This window comes from Diospyros lotus, chromosome 1 (genome assembly GCF_014633365.1).
Source record: "Diospyros lotus cultivar Yz01 chromosome 1, ASM1463336v1, whole genome shotgun sequence".
NCBI classification, from domain to species: Eukaryota; Viridiplantae; Streptophyta; class Magnoliopsida; order Ericales; family Ebenaceae; genus Diospyros; species Diospyros lotus.
Genome location: NC_068338.1, coordinates 36,337,565 through 36,354,645, shown reverse-complemented (window position 1 = coordinate 36,354,645; position 17,081 = coordinate 36,337,565). Strand labels below are relative to the sequence as shown.

The window sequence follows — 17,081 nt, the reverse complement described above, 5'->3', positions numbered from 1 at the left end:
CCTTATTGTTTTTCTTTAATGTATATCTTTGAAGTTGAAGCAAAAGCCATTGCAGTACTACTGGTTCATTATACCTCAAACTTCATCCATTAGTACAAATGGCATTCATCCTCCCAAATGTAAGCATCCAAATATTGTTAATTCTCAATTTGAGTTGGCTGGGCACATGCCTAGTCTGCTCAAAACTAGAAACAACAACAAGACAGAAACTAGAATAATCAATTAACATTGGCCAAGCTCTCTAATTCCCTAAGACGTAACTTTCTACTTGGTCAAGGACAAAGCATTCACCTGGTTTTTATCGATCCATCGATGTATCTGATGAAGCAAACATTAGCACAATAGCATGACGACACACACTTTCTAACATTATATATATTCCCCTATTTTTCTTCATCACATCCTATGATAAATGAAAATTAGATCTTACTATTTATATAATAAAGGGTGGTATAGTTTTGAGTGGGTAAGTAGATGTGTTGGTGAGCAATGGGCTTTCCAGTTCTGAGTCCCATGAATTTCAGATTTACCCCATGAATCTTATGTATTCTTTCTGTATCGTTCAATTTTAACAGGTGAAGAGACTAATTATGATACTTTTATAAAAGTTTAATACAATATAACTGAAACCCTTAAATGGAACACTAATTTTTTTTACCTTGTGAATTTTAAATCATGCATGCATGACCTCATGAATAAAGTAACAAGTTAAGTTGATTCCGCCGAACTCCATTAATTGCCCTGAGATCTCAACCACACTCTTTAATTTGCTAAGAAAAAATAAATAAATAATAAACCTTATATACAAGAAGATGATGGGATTAAGCATTTTGGATGGTGGATACCTCTGCAAATGCCTGAAGCCAACTGCTAATTGACATAAGCAAAGGATCTCCATGGATAAAACCAACATAAGAGACAGTCCTAACCCAAGCTAATTAATTTATAATCCGTTCGATCGGTTCGCTATGACTCTGTCTAATGACAAGGATGTTTCATTAAACAAATACATCGCCTCTACTGACAATGATGTTTTACTAAACTAATACATAGCCTAATTCTGAAATATGTTTCGTTTTTTGACATTGACGCAAGTTTGTAGTTTTGTACGTGAAAACATATTGAAAACGAGATCGAGGAAGGAGAAGGTGAAGGTGAAGGTGTTTTAACTTTGGAGGTTTATTTTGTTAATTTGCAACATGATCTTTGTCATTTGATGTCGTACGGATTTGTTCATCACTAACTTATTCCATTTTTGTTAATACATGCAGTTATCTTGGTTAATTAATTCCCGTTATTAGAAGACTGTTAGGCCTATACATCCATCCAAATCTCCACAACAAACACTTTACATATATAGTAGCTGAAGCCATTTTAAGACCAGCCTTATTGAAAATGAAAAAATTATTGATTAAATTTCTTATTGGGTCATAGATACATTATGCTTGCTTACCATTTAATCTCGAGAAATACTTATTACAAGATAACATATAATCTAAGAAATAAAACATTTAAGATTTACAAAACTCAAACTCGAAATCTAATACTCATCAACACTATATATTATTTATTATTAATTATTAGATCATCACAATATTATTAATTAAAATTTAAGATTGTTTAAAGTCATTTCATGTGTTTAATTATTATGATTTCGTAAAGTAGTGGGTTTTAAAATATTTTAAAAATAATTAATTATACTTTTCTTTTACTTTATCAAAAATGTTGCGTATACTTTTAACACTCAAATTAACGTTAGACACGAAACAACGACTAATGTGTTGTTTAATTATTGGGATAACATTAGGATTAGGTGTTGAAATTCCAGAACAGGCATTTATGATTAAATTTGAATTGCAAAATCAATACCAAAGATGATAATAAAAATGAATTCCCTTTGGACAAATGGTGAAACCCTTTTGACTTAAAAGTAAAGATGATTAGGAGACAAGAGAAAAAAAAAAAAGTGAAATAAAAGAACTTCACTAAAAAGTAGCAGACTTATAATCATTAATGATCTTTAGTCATCATCACCGACCTTGTAAGGTAAGGTCGGCTATATGTTCATGAAAATTCACTTTTCCCTCTCTGTTCCTTTTCTTTTTTATAACTAAAAATTAATAATTATGTGCTAAATCTTTATAGAGTACTAACCTGGGTAACGATTATGATTTAAAAAATTAAAAATTTATATTGTGTAAATATATAATTATATTTTATAATAAAAATATTTTCTTTAATTTTTTATCAAATAAAGAGTCTCATGGATTAACCCTATAATATTTATATATTAATAAAAAATATCAAAATATCTTATAATTATAAAAGTGTACGTGTTGTATCACTCTGTATGAAAATTGTAAATAAAACATTTATATAGAATCAAGTGACTCCTTAACATTTTACATGTTAAATAAAGAAAAAAAAAATTTGAGAATTACTCACAATTGTTAAACCATAATTCAGGCTTGCACGGGTAATGGGCTCGCATTAATGTCCGGGTATGGGCTTTATTTGGTAAACCCATTGGACACTCTCATTCTCGGGCTCCATCTTCTCGGCCCAGAAATGTCAGTCAGACTGGGCTTTGCGTATGTGAATCATAGACAGTACCTAATCTGGCGGCCCATTAGATTATCGAAGCAGAAGCTGAATGCCTTACCCATGTAGATACTTTGTAAGCTGTCACTCTGGTTAATTTGCTTCATGGAAAAATATTATCCTTAAAAATGTTTACTTTTATGAATATTTCTTTTTAAATTGTATGTTAGATCATTAAGCAAGTCAATAGTAAAATTCAACAATACCTCCCTTAATCTCACCAAGTAGAGTAGACAAATCGATAAGAAAAGTCAGTAAAAAAAAAAAAAATACTGAATATTGGTAAGAGTAAGCATAAAAGAAACCTTCCCATTCCCAGTGAAACAGAAAAGAGGACGTTGAAAGATCAATTGTGCTTTGCTTAGTACAACAACATATATTTTGGGTTTTTCACCTTCTTGTAATTGTGCATCTGCGCGCAGCAATATGGTTGAGAGAATTTGAAATGCTTTTCCTGTCAAAACTACTACAATTGACAGCATTTTAGTTTGAAATTAATAGAATTTGGTGCCAAAGGATCCTCCTGCCTGTGAAAGTCGAGAGTTTAATAGAGTGAGCCTCGGAATATGCACTGATATCTTCTTCTTCAGCCCCTCAAGTGCCATTAATCTTGCATTCACCGATCCCAAATCTGTTTCTTGTTCGCATTGCAGCTATTCTGTTCAGTTCTAAACATATATGATGGTTCTTGGCAGCATTTAAACCAGAGTGAAGATCCCAGATGGGAGAGGAGAATTTTTATAGAACAGGGATTTTATATATACCAGCAGGCGGCAGCAACCAGAAAGAACAGAAGCTGGGACCAGTTGGCTGGCTGGCCATTTTTTGACAAGTCGACCTCCATCCATATTGGCAATAAAATCAAACCTGCCACAACGGCACTCAAGGAAACAAGATTGCTCAATCAAAATAGAGGAGATTGCAACTGATATTTTGAGTCAACAGTCGCGTTGTGATATTGTTTTAAAAAAACTTATGCATAGGAGGAATTTATGAAGAGTTTGTATATAAATATTATTTTTTATATATACTCTTTAGATCACTAAAAAATTGTTGGGAGGAGTCAAAAGCTCAACCCTAATCAACCCCCTTAATACTCAAATAGCAGCGACCCAAAAGACATATACAAAACAATGGACAGAGAACCATACATAAACATAAAATAATGAACACAATATAAACACAAGAGATTTACCGTAGTTCACCCATTAACGAGGGCTACGTCCACGTTGAGCTCCGACAAAGGGAGTTCACTGCACTATAGGGATAAAAATATACACAGCCAGCGAGCCTCCGATTACAAAATCAAAAACAACAACTCTCTGATCTCATTGTACAAAGAATAATCCTTTGAAAACATTAGCTCGACCCCATAACCACAATCTAAGGTTAGAGGCTTACAACTTAGAGAATAGAGCAAAAACAGAGAACATCCAAAACTACAAGAATGAGAACAGAAGAATAATCAGAACAAACCCTAATGCAGCAGATAATCGGAGGCCGTCGCTCTCAGATCCCGAGGAGACTGAAGCTGATATAAAGGCGACTCAAGCGGTGGAGATCGAGTCGTATAAAGGAAAGAGCAGAGCATCGACGATCGGAAGAGAGGCAGGCTAAAAGACAAGAACCAGCACGCCAAAACAAAACAGCAGGGAGGTTGCCGTTTTGGCCCTCCACCTTGGGCCCAAAACGCTGCCGTTTTGGGCAGCCATAGGGGTTGCCAAAAGACCCTCCAGCCCCTGCCAGAAAACGATGCTGTATTTGGAGCTTCACTTATAACAAAAATAAAAATATGTTATTCGTTTTTCCTCTCTTCTAATAAATTTTTACATAGTATTAGAGTTACTAAGACTCACATCTAACCGATCCTCTTTAAGATGTTTGCCTCCCCAAATTCCTCAACTTCAAATGTTGTTGAAACCAACCTTACCACCTTCAACCCATCTTCCTCCATTAACTCCACCAAACTCACACGTCTACATTACCCAACGTGAAAAACCACCATGTTACCAAACCTCAAATGCCAAAAAGTTTACGGATATCACGATGGCACCATTTGACAACCTGCTAAAACCATCACTGCCATTGATGGCTCTACAACCCCCAACCCATCCTATGATATTTGGGAAACTCGGGATAATCTTATCCTTAGTTGCATAAATTCTTCTTTTCTTGCCCAAATTGCTCATTGCAACACCTCCGCTGAAGTCTGGATGGCTCTCATCTCTGCTTTTACATCACAATCATGTGCCAAAACAGTACATGTTCGCTCTCAACTCTACAGAAAGGTAATCAATTTGTAATTGATTACTTCATGATGACAATCAAACATCTCACAGTCAAATTGGCCATTGTTGGTCAAGCTATAAAGTGTGACAATATTATCACATACTTGCTCGCTAGTCTCGGTCCAAAATATGATTATCTTGTTTCCATGGTATCTCACCATGATAACTCTCTCATCTTGAAATAAATTTATTCCATGCTCCCAACGTGTGAAGCTCGCATTCAGCATAATAATCAAATTTTATTTGTGCCCATGACTTCGGCCAATGTTGCCACCCGACAACAACCTTTTTTAGGAAGGCGGGGTTGTAGCTACTCATTAGCCTCTCAAGGCAGGGGGTGTGATCCATTTATTGGAAACCGTGGAAGTGGTCGCGACAATACCAGTATGTTGTGCCAACTATGTGAGAAGCCTAGCCACACGACTTCTCGTTGTTGGAAGCGCTTTGATCCTCATTTCCAAACCCTACCACCACGCCCAAATCCTCAAGCAAACCTAGCCTCCAACCACTCTCAGAAAGCACTGGATTGAACAAGAGTGGCATCCCGACACTAGTGCGACGCATCATTTGACCAACAATATAAGTAATCTGAATATCCAAAGTGATGATTTTTCTAGCACTAATCAAATTCAAATTGGTGATGGTATAGGTTTGCAAATAACTCATATTGGAACTGCTTCTTTATCTTCCTCATCTTCATCTTTTATTCTTGACAAAATTCTTGTCGTACTCCAAATTACAAAAAACTTACTATATGTTCAAAAATTTGCTTAAGATAATAATGTTTATTTTGAGTTTCACAGTTCTTTTTTTCTACTTAAGGATTACTCGGGGAACGTCCTACATAAAAGATCTACGTCTGATGACCTTTATTGCTTCTCTCCATCTCTTCAATGTTGTTTTCCATCTGCCTTTATTGGTGCTTGGATCTTTGTTACAGACTGGCATCGCCGTCTTGGTTATGCCTCTTATGGTACTGTTCAACATGTGCTTCACAATAATAATTTACCAGTTAATTCCAATAAGAGACAAAATATTTGTCCTGAGTGTGAGATAACTAAAAGCCACAATTTACCTTTTTCTATTACAATTCATTCTGTTTTAAAACCTCTTGAATTAATTTATTCCGATGTTTGGGGCCAAGCTCAATTATTTCTAGTTATGGATCTTGTTATCATGTTTGTTTTTTGGATGCCTTTACTAAATTTCTTTGGGTGTTTCCTTTGAAATTAAAATTTGACGTTGAAACTATGTTGAAAGGCATTTTGATTTAAAAATTAAGGCCATTCAAATCGATTAGAGGAGGGGGGTGAGTATAGATGTTTGAATACTTATTTCAAAACCTATGGAATTCAACATCGTTTAGCTTATCTTTACATGCATGAACAAATGGGTTCTGTTGAATGTCGCCATCATCAAATTGTTGAAATGGGCTTAACCTTACTAGTTCACTCAACTTTGCCAAAATCTTTTTGGGAAGACACTTTTTTAACTGCAATTTATATTATTAATCGTCTTCCTTCCAAATCACTAGACAACATATCACCTTTTGAAATGTCTTATAATAAAAAAACCCAACTATTTGTTTATGCGTGTTTGGATGTGCTTGTTGGCCAAACTTGCATGCTTATAACAAACATAAAATTGATTTTCGATCTAAAACTTGTATTTTTTTTTGTTATAGTCTATCACACCAGGGTTACAAATGTCTTAACTTGGCCACAAGAAAATTATATGTCTCACGCCATGTCATTTTTTATGAGTCTTTGTTTCCATACCAACAAGAGTTCTCGGAATCTAATCCTCTTGATCCAACACTTTTTTCATTACCAGTATCCTTACGTCCACTGAGTACTCAAACTAATCATCCAAGTCCATACATATGTCTCAATGACCAGCTGCAAATTGACCAAGTCAATCCACCAAATCAAGTGTCTTCAGATATTTAGTCTACTCTATTATGCTCAGGTGTTACTGAAGTACCAATAACGGATCTCACTCAAAAGTTAAATGATGTTGCTGCAACTTCCCACCAACCAAATCCTCCACATTCCCATGAGATTCAAATGCCACGCCGCATGCTTACCTGATCACAAACACAATCCCTCAAGCCAAAAGCTCCCTATGTTGGTATAACCCAATATCCACTACCTCAATGTTTACTTACTAATCATGTCTCATATCTTGCAGAGCCTACTTGTTTTTCTGAGGCCACCAAACGCCACCATTGGCATGAAGCCATGGATGTTGAGTTTAATGCTCTTCTTAACAATGGTATTTGGGATCTTATCCCACCAAAGCCAAGTAACAACTCTGTTGGAAACAAGTGGGTGTTTTGAATTAAAAGACATACAAATGGCAGCATTGAGCATTTTAAAGCTCAACTGGTGGTGAAAGGTTATCATAAGCAACCTGGTGTGGATTACACAGAGACCTTTAGTCTTGTGGTTAAGTCAGCAACTATACGGTTGTTATTATCTTTAGCTATTACACGTCAATGGCGCATTTGACAAATTGACATCCAGAATGCATTTCTACATGGACACCTATATGAAAAAGTTTATATGCCATAGCCTCAAGGGTATGTTCACCCTGATTTTTTCCAATCATGTGTGTCGCTTAAAAAAGAGCTTGTACGGTCTTAAACAAGCTCCCTGAGCTTGGTTTTCTAGATTGAGCAAAAATTACAGCAAATGGGATTTGTTGGTTCAAAGGTAGATACCTCTTTGTTCACACTTGAAAAAAATGGCTTCTTTATTTTCATCCTTAAATATGTTGATGATATAATCATCACCGGGACCTCTTCCAATGAAATTGACAAATTTATTCAACAACTTGGAGATATTTTTCTTGTAAAAGATTTAGGAAATCTATCATATTTTCTCAATGTAGAGGCTTTGTTTGATGGCCATGATATTTTTTTAACATAGAGAAAATACGCGGCTGACTTGTTACACCATGTTAACATGCATGAAGTGAAGCCATGCTCAACTCCTATAAGTACCACTTGAAGTTTATCTAAGTTTAAAGGTCATGACCTTTTTGACCTGTAACACCTCGTCTTACATGGGCGCGCCATTATAAAGGAATTCTCAGGAATCTTTTTTTTTTTTTTAAGTCTGTCACACGTGGCGCCATGAGTAGAATTTTCACATGCAGATAAAACACCCGTCATACACAATGGGCGGCGCCCGCGGTGATTTCAAGAACAATCTTCACATGTAGGTAAAAATCCCGAGAACCACAGTCTTGCTCGTTTAACTAACAAGATCAATAGACTTAAAACTAAACGAGACATAATATAACAATAATGGAATAATTAACATCAAAACACCGTGGCCTACCACGAATTCCTTACAAGGTGTTCCCACATCGAAATACGTATTACAAACTACCAAATGATAACAACATTATCATACAACCGTTCATACATATACCAATATAAATACTAACACCTCCAAAATGGTACAATGACTATCAACTAAACACTGTTGGCCTCACCGGCCATGTCCTCGACCTCGCAGCAGTCCCTGAATGGAACGTTGAATGTTCCAGGGGCATAACCCATGTTAGATGATAAAATATCTAAGTGATGGCATGAAACAATTTATATAATGCATGAAAGACATACGAGCATGGCATATACAGACAAAATGACAACATGCAACACGTCTAACTTGAGAAATCTCCTTGACATACTCAACCTCCTGTGAAAAATTCATTCCACACACCTTTAGGGTTGACCTTGTCTCGAGATACTTAATCTCTCGAGTGCCCTACCATGTCACCCGTTCACTTGAATTAACCTTGTCTCATTCCCAAGAAGACCCCATCCTGTCCCATACGGACACAACAATGACAGGAAAATCGACACCCTGATGATGTGAAAATCACACGCCATGCACCGACTCATTTGTAAGTTAAAACAGTTGATGCAATATACCACATGATCAATATGCAAATAATTCCACAAGTACATAAATGAAACACCGATGCATAATATCCCAAGTTCATGAGGGTATAATCGCTCGTTGGAACTGGTTCAGTAACATGTAACCTAAGCTCGAGAGAGTAAAACTGTTCACATGAACTCACTACACGCACACCAAGGCACTTCCAAGCAAAGGTAGGACTAGAATCAGACCACTCACCTTAATTCGAAAAAGATCGATTTTTGTCTCGAAAAATGTGATGTGTCTCAAAAAACGTGCAATCATTCATTCCAACAACCCAGTCATTTCCTATTTACCATTAAGACCTTAGAAATCAATATTTCTATTTTTCTCATAATTTTCTCAATTTTTCCTATTTTTCAAACATTTCTTCATCTCGAAAAATCATAATAAATACCAAACACCCATTTTTTTCCAAATATTTTTGCATAAACCCTCCTAAAATAATTCTAGAAAAATTATAAAATTAATTTCAAGCCCAAACAGTACCTCACGGGCTCTCACACGCCTTACCCAAGCCCTGGCCCGTGAAGCCCATGCGCAGCCGGTTCCAGTTGTCTTTTCCGACGATGATAGGTCTCCGGCGATCTCTGATGCTCCAAACAACTATAGGGGCTTGAAAGGCTTGATGAGGCGACCCCGATGGCACCTTCAGATGGTCAAAAAATTCATCAAAAAAGGGTTTAAAACCCAGTTGCAGGTCACGGTCTGGTCGTACCCGATTTTTCGGCGCGTTTCGCGAAACCCTTTTAAACCTATACCAAATCCTTTCAAACTTTTCAGAAATGCTCCCCAACCTTCAAAGAACAAAACCTCCTTATCTGTGAGCCTCGATTCAAGCCAAAATGCCCTCAATTTCTTTCGAATTCTTTGAAAACCCTCGGCCTCAGTTGGGTTATTTATACTCGTTCTCGACCCGAATTCCCACCCAAACTCGATTGATCTTATCCTCTTATCCCCAAATCTAGCCTCCAAACCAATCAAACAGCCCTAAATCACGTGATATAGCCCTCGAAAAATTTGGCCAAATCGAAAATCCCATCCGCCATAAATTCCGATCACATCTTGGCATTTTCTGGCCAATAGCAAGCCTTACTCACTTCACCATCACTTGGAGACTACCCTAGCACCTCTAGGCGACCTTCCCGACGTCCCCAGAGGCGGCTGCCGGCGGCCATGTGGGCGGTCGTGTTCACACCATGGCATTTTCAAAATTTATAGTTTTGCCCCCAAGTATTTTTTAACTGCATTTTCTCCCTATCCATGACACCCCTAGACTTTTCGCTAATTCCTTGACTGCTCACACATTCTAAACTTCTCATTTCCCTTAAGAATTTTTGAGAAATTCGTCGTTTCAACCTCCCTCAGGTAGTTTAGAAAATCTGCACTTTTGTCCGAATGCCCCTAATTGCGTGTTTTCGTCCTCAAACCTTCGCGAATCTCTTTGTTTTATCAAATCACTTATTTGGAAAGTTTTACCTTAATTGACTTGCTTTGACATAGTCTCTCACCTTTCGTTTACGTTTTGAATATTACACGTAAGCCCGAAACTATAGTAAATACCATTTTGACCTCATAATTTTTAAAAATACTCTTAATATTGAATACTGGGTATTACATGACCCCTCAACTTTATAGAAGCACAGTTGGTGCATTACATTACTTGGGTTCACTCATCTAGATATTGCTTTTGAGGTCCATCATGTTAGCAAATTCATGCGTCAACCCGAAGACACTCATTGGCAAGTTGTCAAACTAATCTTTCGGTATCTAAAGTCTACGGTGGGCTATGGACTTTGTTTACAAAGTACATTAATTCATTCTCTTCAAGGGTATAATGATGCTGATTGGGTAGACGACAAAGATGACAAACGGAGTGTTGGGGCATACTGCATTTTTCATGGATCCAATCTCATCAGTTGGAGCTGCAAACAACAACAAACTGTTGCTCGAAGCTGCATTAAATCAAAATATAAATCCCTCTCCAATACAGTGGCAGAGTTACAATGGATTCAATCAATTTTTCATGATTTGTGGTTTCCCTTAGTGACAAGTCCAAAATTGTGGTGCAACAATATTGGAGCTACTTATTTGTCCTCTAATCTAGTATTCTATGCCGAAACTAAACATATTGAAATTGATTTTCACTTCGAGATCAAGTATTTGCTAAAATGCTTTAGGTCTCATTTCTATCCACTAAGGATTAGCTTGCGGATTTATTAACAAAACCACTGTCATTTGTTCGTTTTCAGCTACTGCGAAACAATCTTTATGTTCAAGATCTGCCCATTCGATTGAGGGGACGTATTGGCGATAAAATCAAACCTGATCCTATCGCCACAGCGGCACTCAAGGAAATAAGATTGCTCAGTTAAAATAGAGGAGATTGCAACAGATATTTTGGGCCAACAGTCGGATTGTGATATTGTTTTTTATTTTAAAATAACTTATGTATAGGAGGAATTTATGGAGAATTTGTATATAAATATTGTTTTCTGTATACACTTTAGATCACCAAAAAATGAAAATCTGTTGTTCATCTTTTCTCTCTTCCAGTAAACTTTCACAATCCACCACCAGATACTCCAATTACCAAGTCAAGGGGGCCTTGACATCGCGTTTCTTCATGCATCCGGGCACTTCCTCTTTCGCCTTGTGCCAAGGAACCCGCATGCAATAGCCTCCAGTGCTTTTGCTGTCAAGGGCCGGGCTCTTGTACTCTGTCTTCGACCACCTAGCACTGGTTGCTGGGCTGTGCTGGCACCGCCATTAGAGGACTGCTGGGTTATTTCAGACCTGGTCGATATGGCTGAACCATTACGGTTCTGCAAGTCTCTCAATGTCATGACGGTTTCATCGGTTCCAGAATCTTGAGGGACATCTGAAGGGTTCAGGTCAATCAAATTCTGAGTTTCAGGCTTCCTAGCCAATGGCTCTGTAGCCGAGAAGTCCTTGTAAAACATTGCTTGATCACTCTCTTGTGGGCTGTCCTGAGCCAAAGAACTGCTTGATGCTAAATTCTGAGATGGATCTACTTCAGATCGGATCTTTTCATGCATTGGTAAACTAGTACACTCCAGACAACAAGGAGACTCCGCTTCATTTGGTTTGGCCTCTGTGGAGATGTTGTCAACAATGGGGCTCGATTCTCCAGGACTACAAGCTGCAAACAGCTGTTGTTTCATACTGGGGGCTAGACACGTTGACTGGTCAGTTGTCTCCTTCAACTGCCTGTCACTAGGCGTACCGTTGCTGCAATCCTCATGATTTTTCCCGGGTAGAATGGTCAGATCTGGACCATTTGGTAAACCGTTGTTTTCAATTCTGGTTAATTCTGGTGAGTTGGGAAATACTCCACTCTCATTTGTATCTTCTGCAGTACTTACAGCATTAATTTCCATTGCTTCACCTGGAGATTCTTCAGAGGAAACATGTTCGATTTCACTGGAAAGATCAGAGGGAATAGACAGTTTACTAGTGGCAACAGGTAATGTTCTCAGCTCTCTGACTTTGGACTGTTCTCCTCCACGAATCAAACTAGTATCCACCACTGTAAATTTTATCATCTCTCCTTTGCAATTTGTAACAGGTGGCTGGAGGTAATGATGACACTGACAATTCAATAAACTCTCGCAGCATTGCTTTACAGGGAAATCAGATGTGTATTCTTCCTTTTGCCAGTTGGCTGTGGATGCTTCGCTTTCAACCTCAAGTAGTCCAGGGTCTGATGTGACTTTATTCAGGATATCGCTAACAGAATCAAAATAATGGTTTCCTTTGACAAGCTTCCTTCTTGAGAAGTTCTTAACACCAGGTACAAGAAACATTAGGGATTGCTTTGAACTGATGAGACCATGATCTTTAGGCAACTCAGAGTGCCACCCTTTTGCCAAAAGGCGTGGCCATACGGCTTCCCAGAACAGTTCATTTGATCGGGCTTTGCTTAGCCGGAAATCTCCTGTCAAAAACTTAATGATGTCTCCTGATGTCAAAGAGGAACATGCTTTTCCAGTTGGGATTTCAGGATGAATAGACCATGAATTGTTGGCCTTTACAGGGTCCATAGCAGTTCCCGTGAGATCTTGCTCCCCTTTGCCAATACCTACTGCTTCCACAAGAGCATTGATTCCAACCGTATCCTTCAAAGTAAAAACATACTCAATCAGAGGAATTCTTCCCCCTCCAAATGCCCTAGAGACCTGCTACACATCACAAAAACCAGGCATGTAATTTTAGGTTGTAAAGGAATTGAAAGTTAGTTAGCGGCATGGCAGCAACAGCACGAATAGCAGCAATAAGGTTAAGCCATTGCAAAAAATAAAAGAACAAATTAAATTGAACCAAATGGAATTTCAATCACCGTTAGGTAAAAGAGGAGGAAAAACAGGCTTGAACCTGTCACAGGATGAGAATCCACTTGATGTAAATGGATACAATCTCTTGTTTAGGTCTAGAATATGGCCGAGAGTCGACCTACACTTATAACAATAATCTGTGCAGAATGGATATTTCCATGCAAGAACTAGAAAACAGGTTCTGAAGAGCTCACTGAAAACTCTTGCAACTCCACGTAAACAATAAATTTACTAATTCAGAGATGACGAATGAGGGTATGAGGAATGTATACTCTCATTGGGCACGGGGGAAGAGATATGGAATAAAGAAAAAAAAACATGATTGTTTCTTGTATTCTAGCAATTTTAGATACACCAACTCAGACATTTATTTTGATCCCTGGCTAACAACTTAGTTTTATAGTGCTTGTAATCTGGATCCATCTTCAACTATTCAGTGTGTGGAAATAAGGTGATTGTAAGAATCCACCAAAAAAAAAGAAAAAAGGAGCTAATAAGAAATGAAAGGCCTTGCAATTTTTCTTTGTCTATTTTGGAAACTGAACAGTAAGGTACAGCAGAGGCAATTCCATCAAAACGATTCCTTCTAATAGCATCATAAAAATTTTCTTTGTTTATTTTGGAAAGAAAACCGTCTCCATTCCAAGCATAAAGCAAAAGGGGAGCTGCAACCCCAGGTACAACAAACAGAAGTAGATTGATTAGCAATTCAGATCAAATTTCCAAGTATATTTAGAGCTAATTCCTAGAGGGTGCTACTTGGTGCATTGATAGGTTGCTCTGATTCAAATAACATTGATGGTGCACCATCCTGTCTTTTCACTTAAAACCGCTTCCGGTATTGCTAAAGGGGAATCTCAACAACATAGAGCTCCCCTTTTGCCTCAAACACATGGTATTGCTAAAGGGCAATCCTCTCTTTTGCTTCTCATTCTACCGGTTCTGGATCTAACAGTGCAAATTCACACAGATTAGGTACAATTCACACAGTATTCCAACATTGAGCAGCATCTTTTGGAGAATTGTATGTGACATATAGGTATGGGAATGCATAACAGATAACATATTTATCCAAATCCATTAATTTCAAGGAGCAAAGTTATCATCAGTAACAGGATCAAACATTGCTGCAATTACCTCCAGCAACATATTTTGGCATTTTTCTGACACGTGGGGAAATAGACGTGATAATAGTTCTTGCTGCCTCCAACCTGAAAAAATTTTCTGTCCTTGTATCGACAGTTTGCCTCTCATCTTCCTGCACTCTGACCATCTGCGGTGTTCATTGGACCTATAAAATTTTCCATAATAGTACCACAGTATATTGCCCATCTCTTTACTCTTAACAAATCTTTTCACAACACTGAGATTCTTCCCAAAAGTATATAGACCAAGGAGGAAACTATCATGTTCAATGGCTGTCCAAGGTTCCAACGGTGAACCAGGAAGAGGACTACAATCATTGTCTGCTTGATCCAACCTAGCTTTCTTTTCTTTTGGTATCTCCAAGTCAACATCCATCCCATCATCTCTAATCATGGAAAGAAGAGTTGCCAATCCTACTCCTCCATTTACCAATGAAGTGTGCGAAGGTTTAACTTCTGAAACTTTATTTTTTGAAGTAGCCTGCCTGTTTTCATTGGATTCAATGTCCACTATCCAATTTGTATCGGCTGCACCACAGTGGTTAGCATTGTCAACATTCTGAGATTCCTTTTTGATAGATTCAACTTCACTATGTGCCCACATAATTGGAACTGGTAATCCCAGTGCAAAATGGTTTGTTTCGTCTGCCACAACTTTTGTATCAGTTAGTTTCTTCACAAGTTGCCGACAACTGTCCATCATCCCAGGTGGAATTTCTGCCTGATACTGATCTCCCACTCGAGGGCTTGCCACTGGATCTCCAAAAACAGTGACTGCATTTGAAGAACATGGAGAAAGGAACTGCTCTGCTGATCCAACTATATTTTGTTCCATGATATTATCCATTTGCTTGAATCTATTTGTCATAGAAGTAACATTTGAACCTAGAAAATAAAAACATCTCTAAGCCAATATGCAGAGCAAGCTGAACGAACATATAGGATTGAACTAATCAGGAATCTCCATTGGTAAAACATGATTTTTTTTTTTTCAATAAATACTACAACATGAGAAACAAAACAGAGGTTAACCAATACTTTTATTAATTTGCCAAAAAAGAAAAACAAATCTCTCTATAACAAGAAACAGTAGCAACAACAGAAATGCTGAACTCAGGTTTTTCTAGTATCTCTGAATTGATATTAATATAATTTTTGACCAAATTATTAATAAACAGAACATTTTTCAGTACATCCATATGATGAATATGGTTCAAGATCATAGGATTGCGAGAACTCCTTGAAACAAGTCAAGCCTCAAATGTTCATACAAATTCAATACTGAAACAAGTTAAGACTCCAGAATGCAGCGTAGACATCAAAATTCAGACATAGGCAAAGGGGAAAACAAACAAAAGACAATAATCCACAAATGAATGGACTGCTCCCAGTAGATATATTCATCAACATATCAAGATGAAAAGAAAAGGCAAAACCCTAATAAATGCCAGGTAGCTCATGTGATAATAATGTGCAAAACATATATGCAGTTGAAAACAATCAAACAACAATTATCAGCCCCAACGTGAAATGAAATATTCCAGTATCTACTTTCATGGTCAAAGGATTATGATATGCTGCCAAAAAAACAGAAACTAATTGAATGTTCGCAAGGAGAAAAGATCATATGATTAACAGAATACAGAGATGCACAGTTGCCAATTTTTTGCATCAAGCAAATTACTGGAGATTGCTGAATCTAAGAGCTGGGTTGTGAAAACTTAATCACACAGAAAATGACCAAAACCCGGATAAATTTTCCAAGCCCCGAACACACATTGGCGCAAGCACCTAGACATTCATGAATTTGAAATGAACAGCATGACTATGAAGAAGACAAAAAAAGCAAGAAAATCAACATGAAGACCACTTTTTTTTCACGCCAAAAATGCTTTTTTTTCCTTTTCTCAACCAAACTACAACATTCAGGAAGAACCTAGCATCCAAGCAATCTGAACCCATTGTTTAATGATAGTTCTCGTTTAATCCAACGCAAAAATTCATCTTGTTGACACATTAGCCAATGTTCGTACAGTGAAGGGAACACATCAAGATACACTAGAAAAGCAATACATGGAAATAAAACACGAGAAGAAGACAAGTAACCCAAGCCAGACGATTCAAACATGAAAACCCAGGTGAAAGAGCACAGCTGGGTAAATGGGAATTGACGATTATGCCACAATTGACCTTTTATTACCAACCTTTTGAAAAAAGAAAATAATTAAAATGATGAAAGCCGAAACACAGGCAGAACAATATGCGCACGCACACACATATATGTACATGTGTAAGCAAGCATAGATGTAGAAGAGAAAGCAGGGAAGAATTTACCTTAGAGAGATAAGCCAAGGCCCAAGAGTACGATGATGGAGCGATGGGAGCGAGCGAGGCCAGAGCAGTATACTAATGTTCTTTGTTTGAGAGAGAGAGAGAGAGAGAGAAGGCTTTTTTACGCTTAGTTCGGTTTGGGTTTGAGAAACCACGCATTGGCGTTGGCAGGTTGAGGTTGGGCTGCTGCCTGCTGGACCTCGACCGACCATGGGATTGGAACTTCGGCTAATAAATTGTTTCTGTATTGCACCCTCGCTTTCCTAAGCGTTGGCTTTTCTTACATCTGGGTTTTTAATCGCAAATACAACATTGAAAAAATCAAATTACCAAATGTTGGCCTAATAGTCGACTTAATATATATATATATATATATTATTTATTACAAATTAATATTATAGTTATATT

At 37.6% G+C, this 17,081-nt stretch overlaps 1 protein-coding gene across 2 annotated transcripts; it reads right to left on the bottom strand.

The window, feature by feature from the left end:
* Positions 1-11,254: 11,254 nt before the first annotated feature.
* LOC127798029 (uncharacterized) lies at positions 11,255-16,862 on the bottom strand. Of its 2 annotated transcripts, XM_052331309.1 has the most exons (3): positions 16,677-16,862; positions 14,335-15,227; positions 11,255-13,041 (listed from the first exon to the last, which is right to left on the bottom strand). In XM_052331309.1, exons 2-3 carry the CDS (start codon positions 15,208-15,210, stop codon positions 11,467-11,469), a joined length of 2,451 nt encoding a protein of 816 aa, XP_052187269.1. In that variant the 5' UTR covers positions 15,211-15,227; positions 16,677-16,862; the 3' UTR covers positions 11,255-11,466. The 2 variants fall into 2 exon arrangements, with proteins under 2 accessions (XP_052187269.1, XP_052187277.1); XM_052331317.1 differs by lacking the exon at positions 16,677-16,862 and having other exon boundaries at positions 14,335-16,472.
* Positions 16,863-17,081: the final 219 nt, after the last annotated feature.